This window comes from Stomoxys calcitrans, chromosome 5 (genome assembly GCF_963082655.1).
Source record: "Stomoxys calcitrans chromosome 5, idStoCalc2.1, whole genome shotgun sequence".
NCBI lineage: Eukaryota > Metazoa > Arthropoda > Insecta > Diptera > Muscidae > Stomoxys > Stomoxys calcitrans.
This window is the reverse complement of record NC_081556.1, coordinates 124,837,050-124,853,207: the sequence shown is the minus strand read 5'-3', so window position 1 is coordinate 124,853,207 and position 16,158 is coordinate 124,837,050. Positions and strand designations below refer to the sequence as shown.

Sequence of the window (16,158 nt, the reverse complement as noted above, 5' to 3'; positions counted from 1 at the left end):
GATCAACCATAAATATATTTTCTGGCGTCTCAAAATATGTTTTCCCAAAAATTTCCATAAAATTTAAAATTTTCCATAACTATTTGCAGAAAAAAAATTATTTTTAGGAAAAAAAAGTTATAGAGAATACATCTTCCAAAATCTTCTCATAGAAAGTAAATTTTCGGAATATTTAGGTAAATTTAAAAAAATTTGCTTTTGATCGCAATGATTTAAAAAGGTGGTCTCACGCGAACAGCTGTTATCAGCCGGCCAGGTTTGACGGTATTAAGATGTCAGATTTTTGTTTGCCTTCTCTTTGTTGTCATCTTCTTTCTGGCATATTATCTACTCATGTATGGACACGTATACACACGCAAAACGTCGATCAGCTTGATGGCAAGATGGCGGATTGCTCCATATGATTTGTGGTTGTTGTACAAATGAGACCACCTTTAATTGTTTCGCCATGAATTTACCTATGCAAAAAATATCCGAAAATTTACTTTCTATGAAAAGATTTTTGAAAATTTTTTGAATTTTTCGGAATTTTTTGTACTTAAAAAAACGGACAAAAAGCAAATTTCCCGGAAAATTTTCTACAGGAAGAAAATTTTCTGTAGAAAGTTAGTTTTATTTGCTGTCTTTTATTTTGATCTTAAAAATATTTTTGTGATTTTTCGAACCATTTCTTTCTTTCTATAGCATAGCAAAGGACTTATAAATGTTGAGCAAGTGTGTGCTGTTATTCAAAACACTTTGACTGGCAAGTGTATCATGATTTCTGTTACGCCATGTAACTTCATCAGTACCTTTGTCAAATTGATTATGGCGCCCAAACATTCAATAAATCCTCCAACTCAAGAGAGAAGAAAGCCTTACTTCCCATATTCCGATACAAACAAATCATTTATGCTAAGAACAACAAAAAAACTGCTCAAAAATAGGCCCTACATCGCTATTCATTTTTACAACTTCAAAAATTGTACATGCATGCCTTCAACTACGCACACATTCTTAGTGGGTGTGGCCGACAGAAAAAAAAAAGATGACTCATATTTTTGTTCAAGAAACAAATTTTTGCTCAAGAAATAAATTTTTGTTCAAGAAATAAATTTAAATATACAAATACTTTTATAAAAAGCCATTCAAAATTGTTTCCGAGTTTTTTTGGGGGAAATAAGCTAGTAATTGGGGATTTTTGGGGACAAACGATTCGAAATTTTGGGACAAGAGAAGGGAAAATTCAGGCAACACTGTAAAGATGTGCACATGAGTTTTTCACTCACACATGCTCACGGGACAAACAAATTCTTCACGCACGCTTACGCACGAATTTTAATTCGACTCACGTTTACGCAAATTTTACTCACGCACACGAGACAAAAATTTTACTCACGAAAAAATCACGACTCACGAAAAACTTGTAGATCACGGCTCACGAACGTGTGAATCACTGTTAAAAAAATAATTTTTATGCAAACGTGGGCTAAAAGTAGGTGAAAAATAGGCCAAAACACAAGTTCTCTTCTTATATTGAGGAAAATGGCATAGGAAAATTATATTAGCAACCCTTGAAACCATTACAGCTACCATTGCCGGTACAATTTTTTTGTTTTATTGGTCTAAATGGTTAGATTTTTTTTTATTTCGGAAAAAAAAAATAATTAATTAAATTTAGAAAACAATAAGTGGAGAAAAAAAAAAGTGTTTTGGTATGGAAACTAAAACATTTGAATGCTGTCAAATATCACTCAAGAAAATTTTAGCGACTTTTCCGATAGCAGAATAGAATATCAACACAAAGTCGTGAATTTCTTATGAGTCGCAATCTAGTGCTTTGTGATTTTCTCGTAAGTCGTGATTAGCGTTGTGAGTCGTGATTCACGCACGATCAAGTGTTTAGATTTGGATCTTACTCACGAATCAAGTGACACACGGGTAATGCACACATGACGCGACTACTCACGACTCACATGCACACCTCTACAAGACTGTACGTATTAGCAAATTGTAGAACAATTTTCTATAGAAGATAAGTTTTCGGAAAATTTTCTATAGAAAGTAAATTTTCAGAAAATTCTCATTGAAAGCAAATTTTCAGAAAATTTCCCATAGAAGATAATTTTTTTGAAATTTCTGTAGAAAATAAATTTACGGAACATTTCCTATAGAAAGTAAATTTTCGGAAAATTTCTATAGAAAGTAAATTTTATTTGTTGGGGTATTGTTGACCTGTTTTAACATTTTTTCAATTTTGTTGTATTGTATCGGCTATAGGTTCATGAAAACACAAATATTTAATGTTTTTTCTTTGATTTCATTCCAATATTTCGGTAGACTCCGAATATTTGTGTTTTCATGGACCTATGCAGATACAATACAACACAATTACAAGTAAATTTACGAAAAATTTTCTATAGAGTAAATTTTTGCAAAATTTTCTAAAGAAAGTATATTTTAGGAAATTTTCTAAAGAAAGTAAAATTTAGGAAATTTTCTATAGAAAGTAAATTTTCGGAAAATTTCCAGCAATTAATTTTTTTGTGAGAAAGTACATTTTCGGGCAATATATAAAACACATTTTTGAAAACCTTTCTATAGAGAGTAAATTTTCGCAACATTTTCTAAAGAAAGTAAATTTTAGGAAATTTTCTATAGAAAGTAAATTTTCGCAAATTTTTCTAAAGAAAGTATATTTTAGGAAATTTTCTATAAAAAGTAAATTTTCGCAAAATTTTCTAAAGAAAGTATATTTAAGGAAATTTTCTATAAAAAGTAAATTTGTGGAAAATTTTCTATAGAAATTAAATTTTCGGAAAATTTTCTATAGAAATTAGATTTTCGGAAAATTTTCTATAGAAATTAAATTTTTGGAAAATTTTCTATAGAAAGTAAATTTTCGGAAAATTTTCTATAGAAAGTAAATTTGTGGAAAATTTTTTATAGAAAGTAAATTTGTGGAAATTTTCTATAGAAAGTAAATTTTCGGACAATTTTCAATAAAAAGTAAATTTTCGGAAAAATTCCAAATTTTTGCAAAATTTTCTAAAGAAAGTATATTTTAGGAAATTTTCTAAAGAAAGTAAAATTTAGGAAATTTTCTATAGAAAGTAAATTTTCGGAAAATTTCCAGCAATTAATTTTTTTGTGAGAAAGTACATTTTCGGGCAATATATAAAACACATTTTTGAAAACCTTTCTATAGAGAGTAAATTTTCGCAACATTTTCTAAAGAAAGTAAATTTTAGGAAATTTTCTATAGAAAGTAAATTTTCGCAAATTTTTCTAAAGAAAGTATATTTTAGGAAATTTTCTATAAAAAGTAAATTTTCGCAAAATTTTCTAAAGAAAGTATATTTAAGGAAATTTTCTATAAAAAGTAAATTTGTGGAAAATTTTCTATAGAAATTAAATTTTCGGAAAATTTTCTATAGAAATTAGATTTTCGGAAAATTTTCTATAGAAATTAAATTTTTGGAAAATTTTCTATAGAAAGTAAATTTTCGGAAAATTTTCTATAGAAAGTAAATTTGTGGAAAATTTTTTATAGAAAGTAAATTTGTGGAAATTTTCTATAGAAAGTAAATTTTCGGACAATTTTCAATAAAAAGTAAATTTTCGGAAAAATTCCAACAATCAATTTTTTTTTTGTGAGAAAGTAAATTTTCGGGCAATATATAAAACAAATTTTTTAAAACTTTTCTGTAGAGAGCAAAGTTTCGAAAATTTTGCATGGAAAATAAATATTATGAAAATTTCAAAATAAATTTCAAAAATGAAAATAAAAAGAAAAAAATCAAAAAATTTTGAATTTAAATAAACTACAGAACAATTTCCTATCGAAATTCAATTTTCAAATAATTTCTTTAGAAAGAATTAAACAAAATCTTATAGACTTATATTTTACAAAAATTTTTTGCCAAATAAGAAAATGGGAAATTCTGTATAAAAAAATACTAAACTTCTGGTATACCTTTTTTATATTTTTTTTTTTTTAATTTTAAATCGACAAAATTAAAAAATATTGTTGCCCATAAAATTTGCATTTCCAAAAATTTTCCATGTAAAGTTTCCAAAAAAGAAAAAAATTTTTAATAATACAAAACTAAGCTGTCCCTCGAGAATTGATTTGGTTTACATTATAGGCAGTAAAAAAAATGTTTAAATATAAAATGCCATGATTTCTCTAAACATGCATTCATTGACGCCTCCTTCTCCCCATTCTATATTCAGTTGATGGCTTGTCATTTTTTTTTTTTTTTTTTGAAGAAATCACATTATCTCATTTTAATATATAAAAGTGGATTTGTATGTGTGTCTATATGTGTCTCAAGCTATTTTAGCTAATTTTAATTATAGTTCCGTCTAACTTTAAAATAAGGTTTATTTCTTGTGGGCATGAAAATGGTGGTGTTGTTAATTGGAAAAGTGTCAAGGAGATGTACTTGTTGTGTATGTGTGTGTGTTTCTATACTTAGTTTATAATAAATTTTAAGCCTTTTTTCTTTTGTTAATATGTGTGTTGTCTTATTTTACTATCCTTTAAATTGTAATAGTTAAAACTTTTGAAGGAAGTGAGGGGGGATCCTTACGGCGCATGTTAGAGGGTTTAGTGAAATGTTTATGCTCTTTCAGTGGTTTGTTTGTTTTTTTTTTTTTTTGCTTCAACTGTTTTTTCTCTAAATATTTATATATGGGATATAAATAAAATGTTTCTTTTCGACAAGAAAGAAAGAAAAAATGAAAATGTTTCACATTTCATTTCACATTATTGTGTGTTGGTATGTGTGTGTGTGTGTGTTTCTTTTTGTATTATTTTATTCGCTGTTATATTTGAGTTGTTGTTGTTGCGACTGTTGCGATTGTTGTTGTGGTTGTTGTTGTTGCTGCTGTTGTGTAGCCGTATGTTGTTGCATTTGATATCATGAGTGTTTATCAGTCAACTCAGCCCAACGCATTTCAAAGAACTTACGCATGCCATGACCAGCTTTACCCACCGGCGAATCGTCCTCATTGAACATTTCACAATTATCGAATATCTGCCGGACATCAACGCAGAAATCTTCGCGGCTTTTGTAACTGTTAACATGCAAAGAAAGTAAAGAATTAGAAAAAGTAAATCAAATATGTAAATCAATATAAAGAAATATAGTCCTTACCTCAGTTCTTGTAGTCTTTTTTTTATAGTTGACAAATCCATAGGATTTTTTATGATTTTACGGTAAGTAGGAAATTGTTTGGTATTTACTGGCAACAAAAATGGCCACGAATCTTCATGTAGCTGTAAACAAATTAAAAAAAAAGGTCTTAATACAATTTTTTCTTAAAAAAAATTATCCTTCCTTATAATCAGGGCTGCGGGGTCGAGTTTTTGAGGCCGGAGTCGAAGTCGGACTAATGAGCCGGAGTCGGAGTTGACCATGTTAGCCCCGACTCTGAACTCGCTCTCCGACTTCGGCTTAATAATCGGACTCCGACTTACACTCCGAACCGCGGACGAAGTCTAGGGCTAGACTCCGCAGCCCTGCTTAGAATCGAATATTCCCGAAAAGCCTCAATATCAAAAATTTCTTGGAAGAAACTGGGAGAGAAAACAAGTAAGAGCGTGCTAAGTTCGGCCGGGCCGAATCTTATATACCCTCCACCATTGACCGATTTGGCCGAAATTCGGCATGTAGTGTTCTGTTATGACTTCCAATAACTGTAGCATGTTCGGTCCGAATCGGTCTATAACCTGATATAGCTCCCATATAAACCGATCTCCCGATCTGATTTCTTGAGCCCTAACAAGCCGCAATTTTAGTCCGATTTGGCCGAAATTCGGCATGTAGTGTTCTGTTATGGATTCCAACAGCTGTGTCAAGCACGGTCCGAATCGGCCTATAACCTTTGCACGATAACTCTTTTTAGGCAAACAAAGAATAATGAGTAAGAACTGTTATGCTATTGGAGCTATATCAAGTTATAGTCCGATTCAGACCATAAATGAATTGAATGCTGAACATTGTAAAAGTCCTTGTGTAATATTTCAGTACATGCGGACAAGAATTGCGCCTTGTAGGGGTTCAAGAAGCAAAATCATGAAATCGGTTTATATGGGAGCTGTATCAACCTATAGATCGATTCAGACCATATTGGACACACAGGTTAAAGGTCATGGCACAAGGCGTTGTACAAAATTTCTGCCAAATTTGATGTGAATTGCGCCCTCTAGAGGCTCAAGAAGTCAAAATCCCAGATCGCTTTGTATGACAGCTGTATCAGGTTATGTACCGATTTACCCCACACTTGGCACAGTTGTTGAAAGTCATAACAAAACACCTTGTGTAAAATTTCAGTCGAATTGGATGAGAATTGCGCCCTCTAGCGGCTCAAGAAATCAAGATCCAATATCGGTTTATATGGCAGCTATACCAGATTATGTATTGATTTGAACCACACTTAGCACAGTTGTTGGAAGTGATACCAAAACACCACGTGCAAAATTACAGCCAAATCAAATAAGAATTGCGCCCTCTAAGAGCTGAAGAAGTTTAGACCAAAGATCGGTTTATTTGGCAGCTATATCCGGTTATGAAACGATTTGAACCATACTTAGCACAGTTATTGGAAGTGATACCAAAACACCACGTGCAAATTTTCAGTCAAACTGGAGGAAAACAGCGCTTTTTAGAGGCTCAAGGAGTCAAGTCCCAAGATCGGTTTATATGGCAGCTGTATCAAAACATGAACCGATTTGGCCCATTTGCAATCCCAACCGACCTATACTAATATAAAGTATTTGTGTAAATTTGCAAGCGCGTAGCTTATTCGTTTGAAAGTTTGCGGTCTTTCGACAGACAGACGGACGGACATGGCTAGATCGACTCAAAATGTCATGACGATCAAGAATATATATACTTTTAGGGGTCTTAGAGGCAGGTGTTACAAACAGAATGACGAAATTAGTATACCCCCATACTATGGTGGAGGGTATAAAAGGAGAAAAAAATCCTATGCAATTTCTGGTACATCAATACAAAGGGGTACGGTGCAGCTGCTGCACATTTTGCCGGTTTGTAAATGTCGGGGGGGTCACATAGTTCGGCGATGATGACACTTGTGATCCACCCTACAACATGGTCAGTACTACTATATTAGCCATTTAAGCACGCTCAAAAATGCCACTATGGATGCACCTCAAGGAAACCGACTGATCCGCATGACAAATCGAACAAAATGTATGGGATAACAGTTAAGTCAGGAACTGCCGAAATGGAGCTATACAACTTGTGTAACCGCCGTTTGGTAATTGTGACCCAGATTATAAGCTCATCCCAAGATATGGCGTTTTTGATTCGTAATGACCAGCGGAACACGGCTTTGGCAGAACAGATTGATAGGCTTCACGTTTTGAATGAGGATCTTACCTTCAAATCTATATAAAACCCATTCCAAAGAGGCTACCGTAGCACAGAGGTTAGCATATCCGCCTATGACGCTAAGAGCCTGGGTTCACATCCTGGCAAGAATATCTTAAGAAATTTTCAGCGGAGGTTATGTAAAAACTTCTCCCCAAAGAGGTGTCGCACTAGTGAGTCCTGATTTGCAATGAGTTCTTCGTGATGCGTGTGAAGGTTGATAAGAAGCCTCGAAAAGGAGATTCAGGAATTCTGTACTACTAACAAAATCCCTAATTGTTTTCCAGGTTTACCTTCTTTCTTAACTATGTAATTTCTTTACTTTTCATATATCGCTTACCTCCATCTCCCCTAGAACAGTCTTGCATACGGCCAATTCTTTCATCAACTTTTTGGTGGCATGTTTTTCTTTCTTCTCCTGTTTCATCTTCTCCTTGGCCTCTTGCACCGCATGTATATTAAGTGGTGGTGGTGGTCCCAAAGCAGTGGAGCTGGCAATGGGGGATGTTAGCGAGGGTGAAGTCATGGCAGGTGAAGTTGCTGCAGCCGACGCCACCGCCGCCGGTGTCCCAAGCAATTGGGGAGAATGTTGCGGCTGTTGTTGGTGCATCTGCAGCTGCTGTTGCAGTGGTACAGCATTATAAAGCATTGCTTGCGATTGGGTGGGTGTGGATGAACGTGGCGACGTTAGGGAATGTTGTGGTGATGTTGAACACATTAAAGAAGAGACTGTGGGTGCTGTGGTCATTGATGTGGGAAGTGTTGCTGTTGATAATATAGGCATATTAATCGATATGGGCAATTGGCTGGGTATAATGGGCATTGGTTGATTGCTCACTGGCGGCATTTGTGCGGGCATTGCAACTGAAACAGTTGTTACGGCCGTTGGCGGCGGCGGTTGTATCAATGAAGTTCCAACAACAGCGGCATTCATTGCAAAAGGTGCCAAATGATTGCTTTGATTAGCGGCAGCCATCGAAGGATGGGGCGGCACTGATGCTGCCAAATTGGCAAACAATGATGGTGACATTGTTTGTGGTGGTTGAGGTGGCAGCAGTGTTCCGGGCGCCATGCTATTGAAAAGTTGCTGTTGTTGTGGCATGGTTAAGGGTAAAGACATGGCAGGCTGCTGTGCTATCAAAGGATTTGGATTGGACAACGTAGCAATGCCGCCAGGAAGCTGGCTGTTTAACAGTTGCTGTTGCTGCATATGTTGTGTTTGTTGATGCTGCTGGTGTTGTTGCTGTGTTGCTAATAAAAGTCCATGATTAGTTGCTGCATTGATATTGGCTGCTGCCGGATTATTGATGGCATTACCATCCATGCTGGTATCGTTGTATTCATTATTAGGCTGAGGACTTAGCACCGATTGACGATTGGTAACTTGATTCTGGAAGCGCGTGGTATCTATGGAATTATTGTGATGATCGTCATAGGAAGTCGAGGCCACCGAATGGGCAGGACTATGAGAAAGAAAGCTATATGTTAATTCCATGCATCTAAATGGAATTTATTTTGAACAAATCTTTACTACCTTAAAGGCGGTGGCAATGAGGTCATGGATTCATCGTGCGATGAATTGTGCAGATTATGATGGTCCGTCGAAGTGTTTAGCTGCTCACAACTGGACGATGTATTGTGATGTTTGTCCTTGCGTTTCGACGATAGCGAGGTGGACGATGAGTCTCGATCACGGCGAGGCTTGCTGGAAGAGGAACGTTTTTTCGGTGGTGGTGCCTTTGAAACGCAACCATGACAATACCACTTGCCACGAGGCACTTTCAACAATGGCGGAATGTAACAATCGGCATGATAAGCACGCGGACACAAATCACAATAGATCATCTTGCCCACCGGGGGTAGGCGATGGCCACCGCATACAATGCATTTGCGTTCATTGGTGGCCTTATTGACGCATTCATAGCAATACCTAGAGAGAGGCAAAGACGGGAAGATGCAAAAAAAAAAGAAAATAATTTTCATTTTTCAAATATTTAACCATGAATCTGAGAATTTTTGGAATATTTTTGTTATTTCTCGTTAATTTTAGTGTTGGATTGGATTAGTGCTTTCTGAGAGGGAGAGTGGCTGGGTGACAACATGTTTCAAGTGGCATTGTGGTGGGGGTAGGTAGCAGGGCTTATAAAGAGTTAACAAGAAACTGTTGGAGACGGACAAAATATAATTGTTTCGAGACTGATGACCATACAAAATGAGATAAGACAAACTCGTTTGAAAAATGAACAGTTAAAAGTTGGTGAAGTGAATGTGGGAGGTTAACGAGCTTGGAACTGGTATGTCTCAAATGCAATGAATGCCATATAAAATTTTGATGCCACCAAAACGTTTTACACAAATTTTAAACAAAATTTTTTATTCAACCAAAAATATTTCAATTCGAGAGAGAGAGAGGATTTTTGTTAGTTCTGTTTTTTTTTTTTGCTTTTACTTACCAATCGCCATCCGGTATATTGTCCATTTTCGGCTTGAAACAATAGGTGTGATAACCCTTATCACAGCCATCACACAGCAACAGCTTATCCTCATTCTCGCCAGATGTGCAGAACTGGCAATTCTGTAAGGAATTCGAATATGGGGAAGAAGATTTTGTAGATGTGGTTCTTTTACGGCTTCTACCTAATTTTTTAGTATTTGTTGTTGTTGTTGTTTTGGTGGTGGATTTTAAAATATTGGGGCAGGGAGGTTCATTATCAATACTATGGGTGGTGATGGTAGTGGGATTTGTGGTTGTGATGGAATTGGAATCTTTTGAGGGATTGGTTGAACTGATTTTGGCTGTTTTCAATTTTTTACCACTATTATTCTTAGAAGCTACGTTTTTCATTTTGGCAGAATTTTTAACACAAGGACTAGTTTCACCTGATGGCAATGACAATTCAGAACCTAAAGAGTCGTTGCCAAGATCTGTGTTCATAGATGGCCAATGGTGGTTATGGTCTAGACGATTAAAAGGGGTAGGTGGATGGGAATCTGAGCTTATCGTCGATGATGATGATGATGTTGTTGTTGCTGTCTCAAATGATGTTTCGGGTGCTGCTGCGGCCGCCTTTAAAGCATTTTTAAAACGCTGTTTTGGGGTCTGATAGGTCAAATTTATTTTGATCGAAGTGGCTGTGGTCGATGCACAATACATCCCCATAGTCTCAGTTGTAGGAGAAACAGATTTTTCTCCATTCCCAAAGAAAGTTTGAAGACTCAGCGATGAAGTGTCATATTCACTATCATGATTTTTATTTTTGGATTTCTTCTTTTTTGGGTGTTTATGCTTATGTTTACCATTGGTGGTATTATCATACTCATCCTTGTGGGAGTTTTTCTTGGCTTTAGATTTTTTTTCTTTTTTTGATTTTTTGGATTTTTCGGGTTTTTTCACAGCTGCTTTCTTTGGTTTTGTAGGGTAGTTTGGACAGGAGATGACAACGGCAACAGGTCAACATTTAAACAAACAACAACAACAACAACATTTTTCAAGGATAAAAAGGATGGGAAGGTAATAATAGGAAAGGAATTAGGAATTTAAGACCATTTACCAATAGGAAGTGAAAGACAATCATGTGATTGAGTGAAAGAGTTTGGAAACAGTTTGGGCATGAGGATGGATAGGGATAAGTTATAATGATTTCAAATGAAGTGTGAAGAGTGTTATATTGATTGATTGCAAATGTTCATATGATGAAGATGATCATAAGGGATGTAATTGATTATGGTGTTTTTGTGTGATAATGATAGTTATGTGTGTTAATTAATTAAAAAAAATTAAGCGTATTTTGTTAACAAAAAAAAAACATTCACCATTAGGATAAACATAAAGAAACCATACACATCATATATTAATAATAACAATAAGACAAATTAACAAAGCACACAATTTTTGTTTTTTTTTTTTAATTCACATATAACAATACAAATTGAATACAATTTTCAAGAAAAATTAAAGTTTAACAAAAGAGAGATTTATTTTGTTTTTGGTTACATAGTTTTGGATTTGATCAAGCGACACAGATTAATTATAAAAGTGCGTAGTAATTGGACAACAACAAATATCATTTTTGTATTTTATTTAGAAAAGAAAAAAATCGAAAAGAAAATTAGATTTGTTGAATTTTTTTTTTGTTCGTCTTATATTTTTGAATTTTCTTTTCTTCTCATCGTTAAGGGATTAAGAAGCTAAGAAAGCCATAAGTAACTATAATTTCATTTTGTGAGAAACAGCAGCAAGAAAACAATTGTAACTACGTACGTAATGGGTGAAAGTAGCAGAAAAAAAACACAAAACATTAAATAAAAGATGTTAATGGTGAAAATAACAATAGATCTCAAACAATTATAACAAAAGTGAGAAAACAAAAAATTGGATATGAAAAAGAAATTTTAATGCCATTTTAAAGCCATTCTCAAAGTGGAAATTTGTAAAAAGTTAAAGGCTGGGTCCATCACAGATCGCATATGCAAAACTAATCCATATCAGTTAAGAATTGTATTCTTCTGGTTCTGCAGGAGTCAAATCGGTAGATCAGTTTATATGGCAGCTATATCAGTGCAATGGCCGATTCGGACCATACGTGACATGAAAGTCATAATATTGGGTTGCCCAAAAAGTAATTGTCGGTAATATTGTAGTAATATAGTCGGCGTTGACAAATTTTTTCAACGGCTTGTGACTCTGTAATTGAATTCTTTCTTCTGTCAGTTATCAGCTGTTACTTTTAGCTTGCTTCAGAAAAAAAGTGCGCCAAATTTCGTTTACATTTGTTTGTTTGGCGTCAGTTTTAATATGGGTACCACATGTATTGTAAGAACTTCATTTAACAAACCGAATCAACGCTTGTGATATGCACCTTAAACGCAATGAATTCGATCCGTTTTTAAAACGAATCATAACTGGAGATGAAAAATGGATTGTTTACAACAACGTTAGTCGAAAACGATCATGGTCCAAGCATGGTGAACCAGCTCAAACCACTTCAAAGGCTGATATCCACCAAAAGAAGGTTAGGCTGTCTGTTTGGTGGGATTGGAAGGGTATGGTATATTTTGGGCTGCTTCCAAGGAACCAAACGATTAATTCGGATGTTAACTGTCAACAATTGGACAAATTGAATACAGCCATCAAGGAGAAGCGACCAGAATTGGTCAATCGTAAAGGTGTCATATTCCACCAGGTAAGCTTGGCTGGGAACTTTTGATGCATCCACCATATAGCCCTGACCTTACACCATCAGACTACCATTTCTTTCGATCTTTGCAGAACTCCTTAAATGGTAAAACTTTCGGCAATGATGAGGCTATAAAATCCCACTTGGTTCAGTTTTTTGCAGATAAAGGCCAGAAGTTCTATGAGCGTGGAATACTAAATTTGCCAGGAAGATGGCAAAAGGTTATCGAACAAAATGGCAATTATATATTTGATTAAAGTTCATTCTAAGTTTAATTAAAAATGCATTTACTTTCTTTTAAAAAATCCGCAATTACTTTTTAGGCAACCCAATAGAAGCCACTGTGTTATAATTCAGTTAAATTAAACGAAATATTTTGGGGCTCAAGTATTCAAAGTTTGAGATCGGTTTATGTGGAAGTTATATCAGATTAAAGACGTATTGGCATGACGCTTGGCATGAAAGTTTGAAATTTTAGTAGATATTATTATGCAAAAGTTCAGGTAAATCAGAAATATTTAAATATTTTTTTTATGCGCAGGCCACTGCAATGTCAAATCGCCAATGATTCGCTGGAAGCAGAAACATGCCGGGTTTTGTGGATATATGAAGTGGTTTGAGATGGCCCTTAAGCTATTGAGCCAATGTCCCTTGCTCACAAGAAAGATCTTAGTTGGGGTAGTTTTAGTACCGTTTTCCAATAGAAAAGGCAGTTTTGGTATCCTTTAACAAGGAAAATCGCAGTTTTAGTACCATTTCTTTAAAAAATGCTAGTATTAGTACCGCTTACCAAAGGAAACGATAGTTTTAGCTACCTTTCCCAAAAAGAAGGGACAGTTCTAGTACCCTTTATCAAAGGAAATTATAGTTTTAGTACCCTTTTTCAAAGGAAAGGGTAGTTTTAGTACATTTTACCAAAGAAAACGGCAGTTTTAGCACCTTTTTCCATAGAAAAAGGTATATTCAGTTCCCAAAGGAAAGGTTAACTTTAGTACCAATTCCCATAAGAAAGGGTAAATTTAGTACCATTATCCAAAAAAAGGGTGCTAATTTCCAAAGGACGAGATAGTGTTTCTTTCTTTTGGAAAGGGGTATTCCAATTAACCTGCAATACCATGGAAGCCGGTTGTACGTACCGGATGGATCCGATGAATTCTTTCATCGGCAAGGGTTGCCGCCTCAGTGTATAACACACTGCTACAACAACAACAAAAGGGTAGTATTAGTGCCACTTACCAAAGGAAACGGTAGTTGCAGTACCTATTTCCAAAGGAAAGTGTAGTTTTAGTACCCTTTCCCAGAGGGTAGTTTTAGTACCCTTTCCCAAAGGGTAGTGTTAGTACCCTTTTCCGAAGGGTAGTTTTCGTACTCTTTCCTAGGGGAAGTTAAGTACCTTTTCCCAAAGGATAGTTTTGGTACCCTTTCCCAAGGGGTAGTTAAATACCCTTTCCCAACGGCTAGTTTAAGTACGCTTTCCCAAAGCATAATTTTAGTACCATTTCCCAAAGGGTAGTATTAGTACCATTTCCCAAAGGGTTGTATTAGCACCCTTTCCCAAAGAGTAGATTTAGTATCCTTTCCCAAAGGGTAGTTTTAGTACATTTTTCCAAAGGGTAGGTAGTTTTAGTACACTTTCCCAAAGGGTAGGTAGTTTTAGTAAACTTTCCCAAAGGGTTGGTAGTTTTGGTAAACTTTCCCAAAGGGTTGGTAGTTTTGGTAACCTTTTCCAAAGGGTAGGATAGTTTTAGTACCCTTTCCGAAAGAAAATGACAGTTTTAGTAAAGAACAGGGTGATTACGGTACCCTTTCCCAAAGGGTGGATTTAGTACCCTATCCCAAAGGGTAGGATTAGCACCTTTTTCTAAAGGGTAGTTTTGGTACTCTTTCACAAAGGGTAGTATTAGTACCCTTTCCCAAAGAGTAGTTTTAGTACCCTTTCCCAAAGGCTAGTTTTAGTACCCTTTCGCAAAAGGTAATTTTAGTACCCTTTCCCAAAGGCTAGTTTTAGTACCCTTTCCCAAAAGGTAGTTTTAGTACCCTTTCCCAAAGGGTTGTAATAGTACCCTTTCCCAAAGGTTAGTTTTGTACCCTTTCCCAAAGGGTAGTAATAGTACCGTTTCCCAAAGGGTGGTTTTGGTACCCTTTCCCAAAGAGTAGTTTTAGTACCCTTTCCTAAAGAAAATAGTGGTTTTAGTACCATTTCCCAGCCGAGGTGCATAGGGGTGTATGCCCGCTTGTCGTGTCCAAACTAACGGGTTCAAATCATGCCGATGAGAACACCTTAAAACATTTTTCAGTGATGATTATCCCCTCACCAAATGCTTACAACATTTGTATTTCAGCCATGTACAACTTCTCAACAAAGAGGTGCCACTTTTCAGTGACACGCCGTTCGTACTCGGCATAAAACAGGAGGTCTCCTTATCATTGCGCTAAAATTTGAATCGGGAAGCACTCTATTGATAATGTGAGATGTTAGTTTACTCCTAATTTGTTCCATATAGAATGTTCCGAAAGCACTAAACCACATTCCCAAAGAAAACAGTTGGTTTAGTACCAATTCCCAGAGCAAATGGTAATTTTTGTACCCTTTTCCAAAGGAAAGGGAAGTTTTAGTAGTCTTTCCCAAAGAAAAGGGTAGATTTAGTACACATTTTCCAAAGGATAGGGTATTAAAATTGACCTTTCCCAAAGGAAAGGGTACTTTTTGGACACTTCTCAAATGAAGAGGATAGTATTAGTACCCTCTATCAAAGGAAATGGTAGTTTTTGGGACCCTTTATGAAAAGAAATGATAGTTTTAGTACTATTTCCCAAAGGAGAATTGTTTTAGCACCATTTATCAAAGGAAATGATAGTTTCAGTTTTAGAACGATAGCTTTGTACCCTTTATCAAAGGAAATAAACGTTGTAGTACCCTTTTTGAAAGGAAAGTGTAGTATTAGTACCTTTTTCCAAAGAAAATGGTAGCTTTAGTACCTTTTTCCAAATAAAATTGTAGCTTTAGTACCTTTTGCCAAAGGAAAGGGTAGTTTTAGTACCCAAAGGTTAGGTAATTAAACTTAAACTTTTACAAAGGATAGGGTAGTTTTAGTACCATTTCCCAAAGTAAGTGGTATAACAATTAGCCTTTACCAAAAGAATGAATACCAAAAATAAAATTTTCCAAAGGAATTAGTACTAAAATTACCTTTTCCCAAAGGAAAGAATACTAAAATTGCCCTTCTCAAAGGTATGGACATTAAAATTACGCTTTTTCGAAGGTATGGGTACTAAACATACACTTTTCCCAAGATATTGGAACTAAAAGTACCCTTTCCAAAGCTATGGATACTAAAATTACCCTTCCCAACAGTTTTTAAAACTAAAATTAGCCCTTTCCGAAGGTAAAATGCTAATTTTGTCCATGAACATTCCACTAAGGAACAGGAGCAAATTTCTCACATATCAATGAAAGGGTACTAAAATTACCCTTCTCAAAGGTATGGACATTAAAATTATGCTTTTTCGATGGTATGGGTACTAAACATTCACTTTTCCCAAGATATTGGAACTAAAAGTACCCTTTCCAAAGTTATGGATACTAAAATTACCCTTCC

At 35.2% G+C, this 16,158-nt stretch overlaps 1 protein-coding gene across 7 annotated transcripts in view; it reads right to left on the bottom strand.

Moving 5' to 3' along the window:
* Positions 1-4,009: 4,009 nt before the first annotated feature.
* The window catches only part of LOC106091376 (bromodomain adjacent to zinc finger domain protein 2B), a 51,315-nt gene continuing 39,166 nt past the window's right edge, over positions 4,010-16,158 (bottom strand). For 4 of the 7 annotated variants that reach the window (XM_013257902.2, XM_059368820.1, XM_059368822.1 and 1 more), the window contains 5 exons: positions 9,836-9,957; positions 8,917-9,312; positions 7,723-8,845; positions 5,142-5,263; positions 4,010-5,061 (listed from right to left, as the gene is read on the bottom strand). In XM_013257902.2, coding sequence (XP_013113356.2) covers positions 4,905-5,061; positions 5,142-5,263; positions 7,723-8,845; positions 8,917-9,312; positions 9,836-9,957 — 1,920 coding nt within the window. In that variant the 3' untranslated portion in view covers positions 4,010-4,904. Of the gene's footprint in view, positions 5,062-5,141; positions 5,264-7,722; positions 8,846-8,916; positions 9,313-9,835; positions 9,958-11,444; positions 11,636-16,158 lie in introns of those variants that run through there. The other 3 variants (XM_059368823.1, XM_059368825.1, XM_059368824.1) reach the window with 3 other exon arrangements.